The 22,231-nt window shown below is 36.3% G+C and overlaps 1 protein-coding gene and 1 non-coding gene across 2 annotated transcripts in view; both read right to left on the reverse strand.

The window, feature by feature from the left end:
* The window catches only part of LOC125995804 (DLA class II histocompatibility antigen, DR-1 beta chain-like), a 40,260-nt gene that overhangs the window by 6,549 nt on the left and 11,480 nt on the right, over positions 1-22,231 (reverse strand). The window contains exon 4 of the mRNA XM_049764787.1: positions 10,537-10,634. Coding sequence (XP_049620744.1) covers positions 10,537-10,634 — 98 coding nt within the window. The remainder of the gene's footprint in view (positions 1-10,536; positions 10,635-22,231) is intronic.
* LOC125996752 (U1 spliceosomal RNA) lies at positions 9,409-9,572 on the reverse strand. Its single transcript, XR_007491433.1, has one exon. It is a non-coding gene; the product is annotated as a U1 spliceosomal RNA (small nuclear RNA).

Raw genomic sequence — 22,231 nt, forward strand, 5'->3', positions numbered from 1 at the left:
ATTTTACCCTGCACTGGGCCCCCACTGGGGATTCTGAGGATTATCTCACAAGAATTCCAGTCCAGGTGCCAGAGCTATAGCATAGCCACAGGGAATTTGCCTTGCACTGCAAAGGACCCCCGGACGACTGGGTTCGATTCGTGAAATCCCATATGGTACCCTAAGCCTGCCACGAGCAATTTCTGAGCACAGGGCCAAAAGTAACCCCTGAGAATCACCGGGTGTGACACAAAAGCCAAAAAAAAAAAAAAAAAAAAAAAAGAATTTCAGTTCAGCCTGATGCCGATAATCAAAAGCCAAACTCACCATCATTAACACAGGACTAAGAAGAAGAAAAGACTAAGGGGGTTGGGTACAGAGAATGGCAGGATGATTTGAGTTACATAAGTGGCCAGAGAATTGTTCCTCTAAAAAGAAGCATGGAAGATACCCGAGTTCCTATGGATCAGTCACTTATGCTCATATAGTTTCAAAACATATAATATATGCAATAGTTATAATATATGATATGTTTATTCTCAAAGGTATACATTTTGTATTTTTATTTAATTGCGCTGAAAGCATTTCAAAATAAGTTATAACCCATCAAAAAGTTATACAAATAAATGGGAGCAGGCAATGAATCTGGAGGAAAATTATAGAATCAGAAGCTAGAGAAATAGGATGAATGCTGGGTTCAATCCACAGCACTCCATATGTTCCCCTGAACCTTACCAGTAGTTATTTCTTAGTGCAGAATCCAGAATATGCCCTAAACACCAATAGGACCTATAGGCCTAAAAACAGACTGTGGAATCAATACAGAGATTGGATGCAAATTTTGAAATTTCAAAATATATTCTGAAATATAGAAAATTAGAGAATCCCACTCCTAGGGATATAACCTAGGAACACAAAAACAAAATACAAAAATCCCTTCCTCACACCTATATTCATCGCAGCACTATTTACAATGGTCAGATTCTGGAAACAACCAAGATGCCCTTCAACAGATGAATGGATAAAGAAACAATAGAATATTATACAGCTGTCAGGAGAAATGAAGTCATGAAATTTTCCTATACATGGAATAACATGGAAACTATTATGCTGAGTGAAAAAAGTCAGAGGGAGAGAGAGACAGAATAGTCTCATTCATCTATGAATTTTAAGAAAAATTAAAAACATTATTGTAATAATGCCCAGAGATAAGGGCCAAAAGAACCGAACCAGCTCATGATATGAAGCTCACCTCAAGGAGAGGTGAGTGCAGTTGGAACACTAACAACTACCATGACAATGTTAATGAGTGAGAGAAGTAGAATGTCTGTCCTGAATACAGGCAGGGAGTGTGGGTGAATAATATGGGGTAAATTGGTGATGAGAATGTTGCAGTGGTGAAGGAGGTTGTTGTGTGTGTGTGTGTGTGTGTGTGTGTGTGTGTGTGTGTGTGACTAAAACCCAACTGCAGCATGTTTTTAGTCAGTGTGTTTAAATAAAGATAAATAAAAGAAAAGATAAAGCCTACTAATTAATTATAATCATAGTGTATAGTATAAATAAAATGTCAACAGTAAAAAAAGATTTTTGAATTTATAGAATAAGAAAATTAGTTATAATATGAGTAAGTAATCGTCATTTTACTAGTGAACAAAAGGAATCCATATATTTAAATCTTTAATATATTTCAGCAATGTTTTTATAGTCTTTGGTATATCCTGATCTTTTTTAGCTTTTTCCAGATATATTTCTAATATGTATAAAACATATGTTTTATATAGCTATATTAAATTACATTGTTCTGATTCTTTCAATGCCTGATTAATGTATATGAATATTTTTCTTGCATATTTATTACTCATCTTATATGCCAGAAGAGTCTAAGGTCACTTATATTAATTGATTCTAAAAGCATTTTGAAATAGTCTATCTAACTTTCTACTTGGTAATCAGTTCATCTGAAGATAAATACAAATTTGTGTATTTAAAAAATTAATTAATTAAAAAAATTAGAGAATCTCTGAGGGAGGAGAGTGAGTGCACAGATGATTAATATAGTGTTATAAGTATGTCCTTTGAAGTCGTAAGGGACAGTATTGTAAATCACAGAACCTCAATCTAAATTTTAAAAAAGTTTTAGAAGTTTAAAAGGTTTTTTTGAATAAAATAAAGTATCAAGTTTATGCAAGTATCTAGATTGTTTGTGCAATTAAACTATAATCAGACACAAGGTACTGAACTGGAAGGTGTTTGTACAATTACTTGAGTCTGGACATAGAGAAGGCCAGCAATAAAAGCTGTGTTTCCATTCTCAGCAATGCTGACATTTTGAAAGAGATTATACTTTATTGTGGAAAGGATGAACTGTCCAGGGAATAAAATGTCTAGTTGACATCCTGTGTTAGAAATGTCCCAGGTGGGGGGGCCAGAGTGATAGTGTGGAGGTAGCGTGTTTGCCTTGCATGCAGAAGGCAGTGGTTAAAATCCCAGCATCCCATATGGTTCCCCAAGCCTGCCAGGAGCGATTTCTGAACTTAGAGCCAGGAGTGACCCCTAAGCCCTGCTGGGTGTGACAAAAACAAAAACAAAAAGAAGAAATTCCCAGGTGGGGCTGGAACAGTGGCGAAGCAGTCAGGCTTTGCCTTGCACATGGTTGAGCTAGGACTGACTTTGGTTCAGTACCCCAGTGTCCCATATGGTTCCTGAAGCCAGGGGTGATTTCTGAGCACGTAGTCAGGAGTAACCACTGAACATCACTGGCTGTGGCCCAAAAACCAAAAAATAAATAAATAAATAAATAAATAAATAAATAAATAATAAAAATTTAAAATGGGCTCAACAGTCACTTTGTATCAGTACTGGAGTTCAGTATAAACTGGATTGAGTAAACAAAAATATGTTTTTGCTAATGTACAATTACTCCACCAATTATATTCCTAACATTTATGTAAAAAGTACTTCTGTTTGTTAATGCAAGGCAAACTCCCTACCACCATGCTATAGCTCTGGCCCTTTTTTGGTTTGTTTGTTTGTTTGTTAGTTACCTGGGGGAAGAATATTTTCTTTCTCTCTGTACTAGTTTGAGAATGTATTCACATCTAAGGAAAAATTTAAGGTAACTTTAAGAAAGAGGAAAAGTTTAGTAATTTTTATCTTATTCCATGAATAATTTTTATAGTTTTGAGAATCCTTGAAACTGTTAGGATTTTTCATAAGAATTCTGTAGTTGATAAAATAATAGGAAACAACTTCAGACAGATAGGACAGAATAGATAGATGATAGATAGAAAAAAAGATAGATATAGATAGATAGATAGATAGATAGATAGATAGATAGATAGATAGATAGATAGATGATAGATAGATAGATAGATAGATAGATAGATAGATAGATAGATAGATAGATAGATAGATAGATAGATAGATAGATAGATAGATGATAGATAGATAGATGATAGATAGATAAATAAATAGGTAGATACAGACAGAGATAGATAGATAGATAGATAGATAGATAGATAGATAGATAGATAGATAGATAGATAGATAGATAGATAGATAGATAGATATAGATAGGTAAGACAGCATTTTCTTTGCATGAAACTGACCTGGGTTCAATCTCAGTACTACAATGGTTACCTGAGCCTACCAGAAGTGATTTCTCAGTGCAGAATGAGGAGTAATACCTGAACACCACTGGATGTGGCAAAAAAATAACCAAGGAAACTACGCCTGCCCAGTGGGGCCCAACTGTGAAAAACTGTGAGTGCTGCCGGTGTGTGTCTGTCTACTATCCTGTTGCGTGAACCTCTTGGGAGTGGGCCGAAAAGAGGCTCCAGCAGAGCACTTTGGCTCCACTTCGCTAAGCGGCAGTGTGCTCTTTCTAAATAAAGAACACCATCGCAACAACAAGAAAAAATCACATTAAGAACTGTGCTGGAACACTGAAGCAAGCATTTCTCTCCAGACTGTCTTCTCTGCTGCATGCTCAGGCCTAAGATTTGATCCTGTTGAGGCTTCATCCACTGAGGACTCCCCTTCCTTGGAGGCAAGTCGGCCCATCCAGAAAGGGCAGACTCAGAGGAGTGTGGCTGCCTGCATCATTTAGCCAATGAATACCACCACAACATGTACAAAAACCCACAATACAAGTGTGACAATGGGGAAACAATGCAGGCCAGCATCAGGCATAGAGAATGAAGATGACAATTCTGATGAACAGATAATGACCAACCAACTAATCAACATCTCAGATAAGGACTTTAGACTAGCAATACGGAAGATCCTCAAAGAACTCAAAGAAACCATAGATCGATTTGAACAGAACACTAATAAGAACCAAGAAAATATGAAGACAGAAATCACAAAACTCCAAACTGAAATAACATGTCAACAAATAGGCCTGAATAACTCAGTAAATGAAGTGAATGACAAAATGGATAAGCTCTGGGACAGGGTAAAAGAAGCTGAGAATAGACTTGGTGCTGTGGAAGATGAGATACATAACAATTCCATACAGCAGGAGAGATTGGGGAAAAAACTTAAAGCAAATGAACAGACAATGGAAAAAATAGTCAAAGAATGGGAAAAGATGAAAATAGAGGTTTAAGATAAGCTCAACAGAAACAACTTAAGAATCATTGGAGTCCCAGAGACCCAGAAAGAAAATTTCCAGGAAGAATCAACGGTCAAGAACATCATTAAAGAGAAACTTCCAGAGCTAAAGAATATATGTGATCAAACCCTGCATGCTCGAGAGACCCCAGAAAAAATACCTCAAGACACATCCTAGTCACAATGATGAATCCCACAGATAGAGACAGAATTCTGAAAACAGCAAGATCAAAAGGGGAAATTATGTTCAAGCGAGCATCCTTGATATTTACAGCAGACCTGTCACCAGAAACACCTCAAGGCCAAAAAGCAGTGGTGGGATATTGTGACCAGACTGAATGAATTGAATGGTTCACCTACAATACTGTACCCAACAAAACTCACTTTCCTGTTTGACGGAAGAATACATGGTTTCACAGACAAAAAACAACTCAGTAACTTTACAGACTCAAAACCACTCTTAAGAGAAAAACTGAAAAACCTAATTTAAGACAAGACTAACCAAAAGACACACCAAATTTCAATATAAAGATGGCATTAAATCCCAGGACAATGTTTTCTCTCAACGTCAATGGACTAAATGCACCAGTTAAGAGACACAGAGTGGCTAAATGGATCAAAAAACTCAATCCAACCTTCTGTTGCCTACAAGAAACACACCTGAATAGTCAGAACAAACATAGACTCAAAATAAAAGGCTGGAGAAAAATTATCCAAGCAAACAACACCCATAAAACAGCTGGAGTAGCCATACTGATATCAGATAATGCAAACTTTATACTCAGGAAGGTTGTATGTGACAAGGATGGACATTTTATATTAATCAAGGGTTATGTAGAGCAGGAAGAAATCACTCTCCTAAACATATATGCACCGAATGAGGGGCCAGCAAAATATTTAATACAACTGTTGACAAACCTGAAAAATAATATCAGTAACAACACAATAATTGTGGGGGACCTCAACACGGCTTTGTCAACACTGGATAGGTCAACCAGACTGAAATCCAACAAGAATATACTAGACCTGAGGAGAGAAATGGAGGAAAGAGGACTAGTTGATATATATAGGACACTCCATCCCCAGAAAACTGGATACACATTCTTCTCCAATGTACATGGGAAATTCTCCAGGATAGACTACATGCTGGCACATAAAACATACCTCCGTAATATCAAGAGGATAGAAATTTTGCAGAATACCTTCGCTGACCACAAGGCTCTGAAATTATTTCTGAATTCCAAAGAAACTTAGAAGAAAAACTTTAACACCTGGAAGTTAAACAGCCTCATATTCAATAACCAATGTGTCCGAGATGAAATCAAGGAGGAAATCAAAAGGTTCCTGGAAACAAATGACAATAAAGACACAAACTATCAGAACTTATGGGACACAGCAAAAGCAGTACTGAGAGGAAAATTTATAGCTTTGTAAGCAAATATCAGAAAGGAAGAAGGAGCTTACCTGAGTAGCTTAATGACACAGCTAATAGAACTAGAAAGTGCTCAATAAAGGACCCAAAAATAGGGAGACAGAAGGAAATAACAAAGCTAAGAGCAAAAATCAACGAAGTTGAAACCCAAAAAGCAATCCGAAAGATTAACGAAAGCAGAAGTTGGTTCTTTGAAAAAATTAACAAGATTGATAGACCACTGGCAAACCTAACAAAGAAAGAGAGAGAGAAACTTGATAACTCGTATTAGGAATTAAAAAGGAGAGATCACTACTGATATGATAGAGATTTAAAGAGTAATCAGAAATGACTTTGAGAAACTCTATGCCACTAAAAATGAGAACCTGGAAGAAATGGATAAATTCTTGGACTCTTAAATCTTCCACGGTTGAAGGAAGAGAATGTAACATATCTAAACACCCCCATCACCATTGATAAAATTAAAAGGATAATCGAATGTCTGCCCAAAAACAAAAGTGCAGTCCCAGATGGATTCACTAATAAATTCTTTCAAACTTTCCAAGAATAACTACTACCAATCCTGGCAAGACACTTTCATGAAATTGAACAAACGGAAACACTTCCAAATAGCTTTTATGAAGCCAACATCACCTTGATACCTAAACCAGACAGAGATGCTACGGAAAAAGAAAATTACAAACCAATATCGCTGATGAATGCAGATGCAAAGATCCTCAACAAAATCCTGGAAAATAGGATTCAATGCCTCATTAAGAAGATCATCCACTACGATCAAGTAGGTTTCATCCCAGGAATGCAAGGATGGTTTAACATCCGTAAATCTATCAACATCATACACAACATCAACAACAAGAAATATAAAAATCACATGATCATATCAATCGATGCAGAGAAAGCATTTGATAAGGTCCAACACACATTCTTGATCAAAACTCTCAACAAGATGGGAATGGAAGGAACCTTTCTCAATATAGTTAAGGCCATCTAACACAAGCCAGTGGCAAATATTATCTTCAATGGAGAAAAACTAAAAGCCTTCCCTCTAAATTCTGGCACAAGACAAGGCTGTCCTCTCTCACCACTCCTATTCAACATAGCACTGGAAGTACTCGCTATAGTGATTAGGCAAGAAAAAGATATCAAGGGAATCCAGATAGGAAAGGAAGAAGTCAAGCTCTCACTGTTTGCAGATGACATGATACTCTACTTAGAAAACCCTAAAGATTCTACCAAAAAGCTTCTAGAAACAATAGACTCATATAGCAAGGGGGCAGGCTACAAAATTAACAGACAAAAATCAATGGCCTTTCTATACACCAATATTAATAAGGAAGAAATGGACATTAAGAAAACAACCCCATTCACAATAGTGCCACACAAACTCAAATATCTTGGAATCAACTTGACTCAAAATGTGAAGGACCTATACAAAGAAAACTATAAAACTCTGATCCAAGAAATAAGAGAAGACACTCGGAACTGGAAACACATACCCTGCTCATGGATTGGCAGGATTAATATCATCAAAATGGCAATACTCCCTAAGGCATTATACAGATTTAATGTGATACCTCTAAAGATACCCATGACATTATTCAAAGAAGTGGATCATGCACTTTTGAAATTCGTTTGGAACAATAAACACCCTAGAATAGCTAAAGCAATCATTGGGAAAAAGAATATGGGAGGAATTACTTTCCCCAACTTTAAACTGTACTACAAAGCAATAGTTATTCAAAACAGCATGGTATTGGAATAAGGACAGGACCTCACATCAGTGGAATAGGCTTGAATACTCAGAAAATGTTCCCAGACATATAATCACCCAATATTTGATAAAGGAGCAAAAAATCCTAAATGGAGCAAAGAAATCCTCTTCAACAAGTGGTGTTGGCACAACTGGCTAGCCACTTGCAAAAAATTGAACTTAGACCCCCAGCTAACATCATGTACAAAGGTAAAATCCAAATAGATTAAAGACCTCGATATCAGACCCGAAACCATAAGATATATGGAACAACACATAGGCAAAACACTCCAGGACATTGAGACTACAGGCATATTCAAGGAGGAAACTGAACTCTCCAAGCAAGTGAAAGCAGAGATTAACAGATGGGAATATATTAAGCTGAGAAGTTTCTGCACCTCAAAGGAAATAGTGCCCAGGATTCAAGAGCCACCCACCGTGTGGGAGAAACTATTTACCCAATACCCATCAGATAAGGGGCTAATCTCCAAAATATACAAGGCACTGACAGAAATTTACAAGAAAAAACATCTAATCCCATCAAAAAATGGGGAGAAGAAATGGACAGACACTTTGACAAAGAAGAAATACAAATGGCCAAAAGACACATGAGAAAATGCCCCACATCACTAATCATCAGGGAGATGCAAATCAAAACAACGATGAGATACCAGTTCACTCCACAGAGAATGGCACACATCACAAAGAATGAGAATAAACAGTGTTGGCGGGGATGTGGAGAGAAAGGAATGCTTATACACTGCTGGTGGGAATACTGTCCAGTTCAACCTTTATGGAAAGCGATATGGAGATTCCTCCAAAAACTGGAAATCGAGCTCCTATTTGATCCAGCTATACCACTCCTAGGAATATACCCTAGGAACACAAACATACAATACAAAAACCCCTTCCTTACACCTATATTCATTGCAGCACTATTTACCATAGCAAGACTCTGGAAACAACCAAGATGCCCTTCAACAGACAAATGGCTAAAGAAACTGTGGTACATATACACAATGGAATATTATGCAGCTGTCAGGAGAGATGAAGTCATGAAATTTTCCTATACATGGATGTACATGGAATCTATTATGCTGAGTGAAATAAGTCAGAGAGAGAGAGAGAGAGAGAAAAACGCAGAATGGTCTCACTCATCTATGGTTTTAAGAAAAATGAAAGACATTCTTGCAATAATAATTTTCAGACACAAAAGAGAAAAGAGCTGGAATTTCCAGCTCACCTCATGCAAGAAGCTCACCACAAAGAGTGATGAATTTAGTTAGAGAAATAACTACATTTTGAACTGTTCTAATAATGAGAATGTATGAGGGAAATGGAAAGCCTGTTTAGAGTACAGGGGGGGTCAAGTGAGAAGGAGGAAAATTTGGGGCATTGGTGATAGGAATGTTGCACTGGTGATGGTGTTCTTTACATGACTGAAACCCAAACACAATCATGTATGTAATCAAGGTGTTTAAATAAAATATAAAAAAATAACCAAAAAAAGAAAACAAAACATGAAAATAGGAAAGTACCAGATAGAGGTATCAATACATGGCTGACTAATAAAAACAGTGATGAGTGATTATATGAAATGTTTAGAACAAATTCTTTTATTAGAGAACCAAATTAGGGGAGAGCATGAGCACAGTCCCCCACTCCCACAAATTATGCAGTCAAGTTTCCCACATATGGGGAAATCGCAGGGGTCAGCACATCCGGAGTGCAATGGATAAGCCTCACCTCGAAAAAACCACCTTCGTGATCATGGTATCTCCCCTACCAGGTAAGTATAATGATTATATGACATTTGGGCAAGTTACAAATAGTTCATTGAGGTGCCTGACTTGTTTATTAAAGAGTAGGTTTGGGGGATTTAAGCAACATTCACATTCTAAACTCTTACCTAGATGTGCAATTTGAATCATATGGAATTGTTGAATTTTTACTATTTTGGTCTACACAACTTCAATTTCATATAATTTATACTCTGTTTGCTTAATTTCTTCTTGTGGACTCAAGTCAGTGAATAGAAAAAGATAGAAAAACTAATAATTTAGAAAGGTCAAAAATAATTTTTATTTAAAAGCTTTAACCTGTGCCAGACTTTAAAAGACATCTTAAGTGCATAAAAGCATCAAAAACATACCATAGGTGACTCTTTTTAGAATCATAAGATATATGTAAAGGATCTCTGTTTCATTCAAGGTATTTTGAACTAGGTCCAATTTTTAGAAAACATCCAGTGGAGAAATACAGGGTTTCAAAACATTAGGGTTTGTAAAAAAATGAGATAATAACACAGAAGTGTCTTCTTTGTACATTTACTTTTATTAGAAGCACCAACATCACAGACAAAATTCTAATTAAGTGTTTGTAATTCTTCTTGACTCATCATAAAATTAACAGAAACAACCCCACGTTTTAGCAAAACATTTCATAATAAATTAATTATTTTAGAACAATTATTTGAAATAATAACTCTAGATCTTCTCAATATGTCAAGAAAATTAAAAGCAAGATTAGAAATATTTTATTGGAGGACAATTACAAAAAACTCCTCCAATGAAATTTATTTTCACAACTCTAGTTCAGATAGTCAATATTGAAGTTTCTTTTTCCCTGGAAAGTGTTGAGGGCTAATTAGGGAGCAAAAGGTGATCACTGAAGAGAATATCAGTAGGGGAAATGTCCTGGGCACAGATAAACGTAATTCAGTTTCCCTTCCTCAATAGCTCACTCTCAAGTGTCCACTTACATGAGGTGTCCCTGGCCAAAGCAAAGGAAGGACTCATCACCATCAGTAACACTGCTAGAGTTGTCATCTCTGAGTCTTTGGAAAAGTTAAGGATCATTCTGCAGGACATCAAAAGAATTGTGTACAGGATTTAAGCAAACCCCATCATGAGCCTCTTCGTCTTAAGCCCTCTAGACAATAAGAGCAGAATTCATGTCTTTGCTCTGTGATTGGACAACTTCAGTCTTGAGAACCAATAAGCATAAGTGTTCAAAGCATCATCAGTAGCTGGTCAGAGATTCAATTTGCAAGTCCTCTTCTCGAACTTAGAAATTTACACACTAAGAAAATTGGTTTAATGGAATACTTAAAGGTTCAATCCAATTGCATCTGAAATATTTTAGTCTGGCCTTTATTGTAAGGCAACTGTAACTATATATAATAGCCACAACTTTTGGTCTTTGGGGAAAACCTAAATTACTGACTTGAAGACATCCTTTTTATATATGAAAAAATTCTTTAATACAATCACTGTGAAATATATAATTATCAATTTGCTTATGATTGTGTTTTAATTTTACAATTTTTGCTTCTTATGGAAAATATATTACATACAGAGAGCATGACCTACTATCCCATCTCAATTTTTGTGTTTAGCAGACCATCTCAATTTATTAGGTTCCTCAAACAGAAAGGGGGGAAATGTTGTTAAACACATGGAGCACACAACCTTATCTCTCTAAACAGAATACATACCATTTTTCACTAAACAGAGCACACACCCTTTTTTCCTAAACAGAATTCACATCCCCTTTCCCCATAAACAGAGAATACACCATTTTCCCTAAATAAAGCATTGCTTCTATATGCTTTTCAATAAACAGAACACATAATGTTCTTTGCCATATACACCAAAAGCTAGCATCAACTTGCCCCTGACTGTTATATATCCCACTCCAACCAGAATCAGGCACTGAAGGTCAGTGGCTTCAATCAGGTACAAAACTTGTGATACGTTTTTTATTCTGGTTATTACTTCAACATGCATCCAACCTACGCAAAACACTCCTTAGTTCTAAATGCTCATAGTTTTGCCTTCTGTGAAAGTGAATCTCTCTGAGATGACTGTAGTTTTCTACCGTGAATTTTATCTATGATATTCCTTTCTGATGCAGAGCTTCAATCAGTTTTGTATATTTTGTAATTTGATGTCTCAGGGGTTCTCACAGAACTTTACTTCTGGCCTTCTTAGCTTAATGACTTCAATATTTTCCATTTTTTCTTTATTTAAACATATTAATTACATAAATGATTGTGATTAGGATTCAGTCATGTAAAGAACCCCCACTTCACCAGTGCAAAATTCCCACCACCAATGTCCCAAATTCCCTCCATCCCACCCCACCCCCACCTGTACTGCAGACAGGCTTTCCAGTTCCCTCATTCATTCACATGATTATGGTAGTTCTCTGTGTAGTTATTTTTATAGCGTACTCACCATTCATTGTGGTGAGCTTCATGAAGTGAGCTGGTGTTCCAGCCCTCCTTTCATTTTCTCTGAGGATTGTTGCCAAGATGACTTTTATTTTTCTTAACACCCATAGATGAGTGAGACTATTCTGCATCTCTCACTCTCCCTCTGACTTATTTTACTCAGCATGATAGACTCCATGTACATCCATGTATAGGAAAATTTCATGACTTCATCTCTCCTGACAGCTGCATAATATTCCATTGTATATATATACCACAGTTTCTTTAGCCATTCATCTGTTGAAGGGCATCTTGGTTGTTTCCAGAGCCTGGCTATTGTGAATAGTGCTGCAATAAATATAGGTGTGAGGAAGGGTTTTTTTTTTTATTGTATTCATGTGTTCTTAGGGTATATCTCTAGGAGTGGAATAGCTGGGTCGAATGGGAGCTCAATTTCCAGATTTTGGAGGAATCTCCATACCGCTTTCCATAGAGGTTGGACCAGACAGCATTCCCACCAGCAGTGGATAAGAGTTCCTTTCTCTCCACATTCCTGCCAGCACTGATTGTTCTCATTCTTTGTGATGTGCGCCAATCTCTGCGGTGTGAGGTGGTATCTCATCGTTGTTTTGATTTGCATCTCCCTGATGATTAGTGACGAGGAGCATTTTTTCATGTGTCTTTTGGCCATTTGTATTTCTTTTTTATCAAAGTGTCTGTTCATTTCTTCTCCCATTTTTTGATGGGATTAGATTTTTTTATCTTGTAAAGTTCTGTCAGTGCTCTGTATATTTTGGAGATTAGTCCCTTATTTGATGGGTGTTGGGTGAATAGTTTCTCCCACTCAGTGGGTGACTCTTGTATCCTGGGCACTATTTTTTTTTTAGGTGAAGACGCTTCTCAGTTTAATGTATTCCCATCTGTTGATCTCTGCTTCTACTTGCTTGGAAAGTGCAGTTTCCTCCTTGAAGATGCCTTTAGTCTCAATGTCATGGAGTGTTTTACCGACGTGTTGTTCTATATACCTTATGGTATCAGGTCTGATATCAAGGTCTTTAACCAATTTTGATTTTACCTTCGTACATGATGTTAACTAGGGGTCTATGTTCGCTTTTTTGCAAGTGGCTAACCAGTTCTGCCAGCACCACTTGTTGAAGAGGTTTTCCCTGCTCCACTTTGGATTTCTTGCTCCTATGTCAAAAATTAGGTAATTCTATGTCTGGGGAATGTTCTCTGAGAACTCAAGCCGATTCCACCAATCTGAGGGTTTGTCTTTTTTCCAATACCATGCTGTTTTGATAACTATTGCTTTGTAGTACAGTTTAAAGTTGGGGAAAGTAATGCCTCCCATTTTCCTTTTCCCTAGAAGTGCTTTAGCTATTTGAGGGTGTTTATTGTTCCAGATAAACTTCATAAGTGTTAGATTCATTTCTTTGGAGAATGTCATGGGTATTTTTAAGGGGATCGCATTAAATCTGTATAATGCTTTGGGGAGTATTGCCATTTTAATGATGTTAATCCTGCCAATCCATGAGCATGGTATGTGTTTCCATTTCCTGTGTCCTCTCTTATTTCTTGGAGCAGGGCTTTATAATTTTCTTTGTATGGGTCCTTCACATCTTTGGTCAAGTTGACTCCAAGATATTTGAGTTTGTGTGGCACTATTGTGAATAGGATTGCCTTCCTGACTTCCATCTCTTCCCTATCATTATTGGTGTATAAAAAGGCCATTGATTTCTGTAGGTTGATTTTGTAGCCTGCCACCTTGCTATATGAATCTATTGTTTCTAGAAGCTTTATGGTAGAGTCTTAGGGTTTTCTTAGTAGAGTATCATGTCATCTGCAAACAATTAAAGCTTGACTTCTTCCTTTCCTATCTCGATTCCCTTGATATCTTTTTCTTGCCTGATTGCAATAGCAAGAACTTCCAGTACTATGTTGAAGAGGAGTGGTGAGAGCAGACAGCCTTGTCTTGTACCAGAATTTAGAGGAAAGGCTTGAAAAAATAAACAAGATTGATAGACCATTGACAAAACTCACAAAGAAAGAGAGAGAGAGAAATCTGATAACTAGTATTAGAAATGAAAATGGGGAGATTACGACAGAAATTGCAGAGATCCAAAGGGTAATCAGAGACTACTTTGAGAAACTTTATGCTACTAAACATGAGAACCTAAAAGAAATGGAAAAATTCTTGGACACATAACCTTCCACATTTAAGTAAGGAGGATGTAGCATATCTAAACACCCCCATCACTACTGAGGAAATTGAAATTGTAATCAAACATCTGCCCAAAAAGGAAAGCCCAGGCCCAGATAGATTTCCTAATGATTTTTTTCAAATCTTTCAAGAGGAGCTACTACCCATCCTAGCCAAGCTCTTCCATAAAATTGAAAAAACGGGAACATTCCCAAACAGCTTCTATGAGGCCAACATCACCTTAATACCAAAACCAGACAGAGATGCTGCCAAAAAAAGAAAATTACAGAGCAATATCCATGATGAATGCAGATGCAAAGATCTTCAACAAAATCCTGGCAAATAGGATCCAATGCATCATCAAGAAGATCATACACTACGACCAAGTATGTTTCATCCCAGGAATGCAAGAATGGTTTAACATTCATAAATCTATCAAAATCATAGACAACATCAACAACAAGAAAAATAAAAATCACATGATCATATTAATAGACGCAGAGAAAGCATTTGATAAGGTCCAACACCCATTCTTGATCAAAACTCTCAGCAAGATGGGAATGGAAGAAACCTTTCTCAGTCTAGTTGAAGCCATCTACCACAAGCCAATGGCAAATATTATCCTCAATGGAGAAAAACTAAATGACTTCAATATTTTAAATTTTTATACCATACTGTCAAGCTGCCACTATTTTTTATTTTTAATTTTGGGCTACAACCCGTAATTCTCTGAGTTACTCCTCATATTCACTCAAGAGTTCCTCTGGAATAATTTATCATTATTTATAATTCCGAAAATTATAATCCCTTTAGATGAGAAAATTTACTCCCAGAGAATCTTCTATATCTGATCTGGGAATAAAACTATATCGACTATATTAAAAGGAAGAAATCTTGAATCATGTTAAGATTTAAATCTACATTTTCTCTGATAGTTATTTTGAATAGATTTTTTATAGTTTTTAGTTTTGGAATATTTCTCTAAGTAGCTATTCTCTGTCTTTTGTTAGGAATGCATCCATGTATTTAGTTATTGGACATGTTACATAATGAAAAAGAACACATGGCTCCCTCATGTGTTGAAAAATTTCCCTGAGTTTTATGATCTTAATTTTGTATTATTATCTCTAAGGAAAAAGTAGTTTAAATTTATTTAAATGTATTTCACTGCATAGTTATTGACTTGAGTCTAGTTCAAAACACGATATTATTTTTAAATGATGGTTTGAAATAATATAATTAACATTCTTGACATAACACAAAATTCACCCTTTTATGTCTCAAATTTTATAATACACTTATGATTGTGTCCAAACACATTCACTATCCAGTTGAAGTACATTTACGTCATCCCCAAATATCTCCTGTGTTTAAACATTTACATCTGCATTTACATCCTAATTCCAATATATTGTTTGAACTGTTTTCTTTTCTTTTTTTTTTTTTTTGGAGGGGGCACACCCTTTTGATGCTCAGGGGTTACTCCTGGCTATGCACTCAGAAATTGCTCCTGGCTTGGGGGGACCATATGGGGATCCCATATGGGGATCGAACCGCAGTCAGTATTACCCTATTGCTTGTAAGGCAGATACCTTACCTCTAGCGCCACCTTGCCAGCCCCGTTTGAACTGTTTTCTATGAATTTTCTAATAAAGATATTCCATACAATCAAAATATTTAATGCAATGGTACTATGTTGCTATTTTGTGACATAATATAGTGGTCTACTTTTTTTGTGTCTTGCTTATTTCACTTTGTGTAATGTAGCTAAAGATACCAATGTCATAGAATTTAATTTTACTTTGTTTATATTATGTTGTTTCCTTTTATTACTGATTAATATTTTGCTATATAAATAATTCATCTATTCAATACTGCATTGTCTTCTGTTTGAGAAATGTTTAAGTAAAAAATTACATAAGTATATTTTGAGAATATGCTTTTATTTTGGGGGTAAATTCTAAAAAGTTTATATGGAAAAATATATTTAAAATATTGAATACCGGCCAGTATATTCTTCTTACTGTTTGTTTTTGTACTGGGATCTCTTCTAGCAATGCTCAAGAGATCTCTGGGCTCTGCATTCAGGAATTATTGCTGACATGCTCTAGGACCATATGGCATGCTGTTGATCAAACAAACCCTGGTGAGTCATATACAAGGCAAGCACAAGAGCCTTGCCTGCTGTACTATCATTTCACTTTGCTCTTTTATTCTCATCAAAGTGCTTCACCACAAAACATATAAAGGATAAACATACTACATAGGTCACAATGAGAAAACAACTTCGAGAGACTACACACCTAGTGACTGAAGACAGAAGTTCTGAAGAATCAATTAACATCAGCCACCTAGAACCTTCTGATCAGGAATTTAAAATGGAAATGTTAAAGTTGTTCAAAAAAACTTAAAGAGACCATGCAACAGACAGCCATAGGATCCATAAGAATATTAAGGTATAAATGATAAAACCTCAAAGAGAAATAATAGGAAAGAAAAATTTGGTAGATGGAAATAAAAACTCACTGGAAAGACTCACCTGTAGAGTAACAGCTGCTGAGGACTGAATGAGTGAAATGAAGGAAGAGCTGCATAAAACCTCCATTTAACATAAAAACTGGAAAATACTCTTAAAATAAATGAAACATATAATCAAAATAAGTAAACAGACAACAGTAGGCATTTGGGGGTACATTTAAAAGGAACCATAGAAGTATCATTTGGGTCCAGAGAAAAAGGAAAAAATCCTAGATTAAGAAGCAAGTGAAAGGCATCATCACTGAGAAATTCTCAAAACTAAAGATCTCTGTACTCATAATCAAGATTCCCAAAGAATACCAGCTAAACAAGACTCAAATATAATCACCCCAAGGTAACAATCTTGTCATGAAAATAATATACATAGAAAACTGATAGATATAGTGATAGAATGATGATTGAGAAAAAATTGAAAGCAGGAAGATTATAAAAAGAATTTATTTGCAAAAAAGGCAAAGGAATTTGTACGATAAAGTGAAAAATAACGATGAAATAAACATCTCACTGAAAATACTTCACCCAGCTAACTTTCATTCAGGACTGAAGGAAGGATATACAGTTTCATAGATAAACAACAGCTCAGGAGTTATGAAAATATCATGATATATACTGGAAAAAAGATTATCCCTCTGATCAATGACATAGACTAGAATATCTGAGAAGACCCACAGTTTTTTATATATATTTTATTTAAACACCTTGATTACATACATGATTGTGTTTGGGTTTCAGTCATGTAAAGAACAACACCCATCACCAGTGCAACATTCCTATCACCAATGTCCCAAATTTCCCTCTTCCCCACCCGACCCCAGCCTGGATTCTAGACAGGCTTTCCATTTCCCTTATACATTCACATTATTAGGACAGTTCAAAATGTAGTTATTTCTTTAACTAAACTCATCACTCTTTGTGGTGAGCTTCCTGAGGTGAGCTGTAACTTCCAGCTCTTTTCTCTTTTGTGTCTGAAAGTTATTATTGCAAGAATGTCTTTCATTTTTCTTAAAACCATAGATGAGTGAGACCATTCTGGTTTCTCTCTCTCTGACTTATTTCACTCAGCATAATAGATTCCGTGTACATCCATGTATAGGAAAATTTCATGACTTCATCTCTCCTGATGGCGGCATAATATTCCATTGTGTATATGTACCACAGTTTCTTTAGCCATTCATCTGTTGAAGGGCATCTTGGCTGTTTCCAGAGTTTTGATATGGTAAATAGTGCTGCAATGAATATAGGTGTAAGGAAGGGGATTTTGTATTGTATTTTTGTATTCCTAGGGTATATTCCTAGGAGTGGTATAGCTGGAACATATGGGAGCTCGATTTCCAATTTTTGGAGGAATCTCCATATCTGTTTCCATAAAGGTTGAACTAGATGGCATTCCCACCAGCATTGGATAAGAGTTCCTTTCTCTCCACATCCCCGCCAACACTGATTATTCTCATTCTTTGTGATGTGTGCCATTCTCTGTGGTGCGAGATGGTAGCTCATAGTTGTTTTGATTTGCATCACCCTGATGATTACTGATGTGGAGCATTTTTTCATGTGTCTTTTGGCCATTTGTATTTCTTCTTTCTCAAAGTGTCTGTCCATTTCTTCTCCCCATTTTTTGATGGGATTAAATGTTTTTTCTTGTAAATTTCTGTAAATGTCTTGTATATTTTGGAGATTAGCCCCTTATCTGATGGGTATTGGGTGAATAGTTTCTCCCACTCAGTGGGTGGCTCTTGTATCCTGGCTGCTATTTTCATTTAGGAGCAGAAGCTTCTCAGCTTAATATATTCCCATCTGTTAATCTCTGCTTTCACTTGCTTGGAGACTTCAGTTTCCTCCTTGAAGATGCCTGTAATCTCAATGTCCTGGAGTGTTTTGCCTATGTGTTGTTCTATATATCTTATGGTTTTGGGTCTGATATCGAGGTCTTTAATCCACTTGGATTTTACCTTCATACATGATGTTAGCTGGGGGTCTAAGTTCAATTTTTGCAAGTGGCTAGCCAGTTGTGCCAACACCACTTGTTGAAGAGGCTTTCTTTGCTCCATTTAGGATTTTTTGCTTCTTTATCAAAAATTAGGTGATTATATGTCTGGGGAACATTCTCTGAGTATTTAAGCCTATTCCACTGATCTGAGGGCCTCTCTTTATTCCAATACCATGCTGTTTTGAATAACTATTGCCTTGTACTAAAGTTTAAAGTTGGGGAAAATAATTCCTCCCATTTTCTTTTTGCCAATGATTGCTTTAGCTATTCGAGGGTGTTTATTGTTCCAAACGAATTTCAAAAGTGCCTGATCCACTTATTTGAAGAATGCCATGGGTATGTTTAGAGGTATCCCATTAATTCTTTATAATGCCTTAAGGAGTATTGCCATTTTGATGATGTTAATCCTGCCAATCCATGAGCAGGGTATGTGTTTCCATTTCCGCGTGTCCTTTCTTTTTTCTTGGAGCAGAGGTGGATAGTTTTCTTTGTATAGGTCCTTCACATTTTTAGTCAAGTTGATTCCAAGACATTTGAGTTTGTGTGGCACTATTGTGAATGGGGTTGTTTTCTTAATGTCCATTTCTTCCTTATTACTATTGGTGTATAGAAAGGTCATTAATTTTTGTGTGTTAATTTTGTAGCCTGCCACCTTCCTATATGAGTCTATAGTTTCTGTAGCCTGCCACCTTGCTATTTGAGTCTATTGTTTCTAGAAGCTTTTTGGTAGAGTCTTTAGGGTTTTCTAGGTAGAGTATCATGTCATCTGCAAACAGTGAGAGCTTGACTTCTTCCTTTTCTATCTGGATTTCCTTGATATCTTTTTCTTGCCTAATCGCTATAGCGAGTACTTCCAGTGCTATGTTGAATAGGAGTGGTGAGAGAAGACAGCCTTGTCTTGTGCCAGAATTTAAAGGGAAGGCTCTTAGTTTTTCTCCATTGAGGAAAATATTTGCCACTGGCTTGTGGTAGATGGCCTTAACTATATTCAGAAAGGTTCCTTCCATTTCAATCTTGCTGAGAGTTTTGATCAAGAATGGGTGTTGGACCTTATCAAATGCTTTCTCTGCATCGATTGATATGATTATGTGGTTTTTATTTTTCTTTTTGTTGATGTTGTGTATTATGTGATAGATTTATGGATTTATGGATGTTAAACCATCCTTGCATTCCTTGGATGAACCCTAATTAATGAGGCATTGAATCCTATTTGCTAGGATTTTGTTGAGGATCTTTGCATCTGTATTCTTCAGTGATATTGGTTTGTAATTTTCTTTATTCATAGCATATCTGTCTGGTTTAGGTATCAAGGTGATGTTGACTTATAAAAGCTATTTGGAAGTGTTTCCGTTTGTTCAATTTCATGAAAGAGTCTTGCCACGATTAGTAGTAGTTCCTCTTGGAAAGTTTGAAAGAATTTATTAGTGAATCCATCTGGGCCTGGACTTTTGTTTTTGCGAAGATATTTGATTACCGTTTTAATTTCATCAATAGTGATGGGGGTGTTTAGATATGCTACATCCTCTTCCTTCAACCGTGGAAGATTATAAGAGTCCAAGAATTTATCCATTTCTTCCAGATTCTCATTTTTAGTGGCGTAGAGTTTTTCAAAGTAGTTTCTGATTGCCCTTTGAATCTCTGTCATATCAGTAGTGATCTCTCCTTTTCATTCCTAATACGAGTTATCAAGTTTCTCTCTCTTTCTTGGTTAGTTTTGCCAGTGGTCTATCAATCATGTTTATTTTTTCAAAGAACCAATTTCTGCTTTTGTTGATATTTCGGATTGTTTTTTGGGTTTCCACTTCATTGATTTCTGCTCTCAACTTTGTTATTTCCTTCTGTCACCCTATTTTTGGTTCCTTTTGTTGAGCGCTTTCTAGTCTATTAGCTGTGTCATTAAGCTACTCAGGTAAGTTCCTTCTTTCTTCCTGATGTGTGCTTGCAAAGTTATAAATTTTCCTCTCAGTACTGCTTTTGCTGTGTCCCATAAGATCTGATAGTTTGTGTCTTTATTGTCATTTGTTTCCAGGAACCTTTTGATTTCTTCCTTGATTTCATCTCAGACCCACTGGTTGAGTATGAAGCTGTTTAACTTCCAGGTGTTAAAGTTTTTCTTCTGTGTCCCTTTGGAATTCACAAATAATTTCAGAGCCTTGTGGTCAGCGAAGGTAGTCTGCAAAATGTCTATCCTCTTGATATTATGGAGGTATGTTTTATGTGCCAGCATGTAGTCTGTCCTGGAGAATGTCCCATGTACATTGGAGAAGAATGTGTATCCAGGTTTCTGGGAATGGAGTGTCCTATATATATCCACTAGGCCTCTTTCTTCCATTTCTCTCCTCAGGTCTAGTATATTCTTGTTGGATTTCAGTCTGTTGACCTATCCAGTGTTGACAAGGGCATGTTGAGGTCCCCCACCATTATTGTGTTGTTATTGATATTTTTTTCAGATTTGTCAACAATTGTATTAAATATTTTGCTGGCCCCTCATTCGGTACATATATGTTTAGGAGAGTGATTTCTTCCTGCTCTGCATACCCCTTGATTAATATAAAATGTCCACCTTTGTCCCTTACAACCTTCTGAGTATAAAGTTTGCATTATCTGATATTAGTATGGCCACTCAGGACCCACAGTTTTATGATCAACTCATCTCTACTAAAGGGGCAATACATACAAAATGGATCAAGGAAAGTCATTCAGTTTGTGTGGTTAGCAAGATGCCCTTCAAGAGATGAATGGTTAAAGAAACAGTGGTACATATACACAATGGAATACTATGCAGCCATCAGGAGAGATGAAGTAATGAAATTTTTATGCATGGATATTCATGGAATCTATGAAATAAGCCAGAGTGAGAGAGATAGACATAGAATAGTCTCACTCATCTATGGGTTTTATAAAGAATAAAAGACATTCTTGCAATAATTCTCAGAGACAAGAGAGGAGGGCTGGAAGGTCCAGCTCATGAGGTGAAGCTCATCACAGAGTTATGAGTGCATTTACATAAATAATTACATTGAGAACTATCATAACAAAGTGAATGAATGAGGGACGTAGAAAGCTTGTCTAGAGCACAGTCGGGGCTGGGGTGGGAAGGAGGGAGATTTGGGACATTGGTGATGTGAATATCACACTGGTGAAGGAGGGTATTATTTACATAACTGAAACCCAACTACAATCATATTTGTAATCAAAGTGTTTAAATAAATATATTAAAAAATACATGTGTGGAGTTAGGTCAGTTTTCAGCTACATGCAGAAAAGTGAACTCAGATCACAATTTAAACACTGTGCACAATAGCCAAAGTTATCTACAAGGAAGAAATATCACTAACCAAAAACAAACAAATATAAACAAGTGAGACTACAATAAAACTGAAAAGTTTCTGTACATCAAAAGAAACAGTGATTAAAATACATAGACAATACACAGGATGGGAGAAACTGTTCACTCAATAAGCATCAGATAAGGAGTTAACAACTAAGATATAAAAGACACCGATTAAACTTAACAA

The sequence above is a fragment of the Suncus etruscus genome, chromosome 18, assembly GCF_024139225.1.
Source record: "Suncus etruscus isolate mSunEtr1 chromosome 18, mSunEtr1.pri.cur, whole genome shotgun sequence".
NCBI classification, from domain to species: domain Eukaryota; kingdom Metazoa; phylum Chordata; class Mammalia; order Eulipotyphla; family Soricidae; genus Suncus; species Suncus etruscus.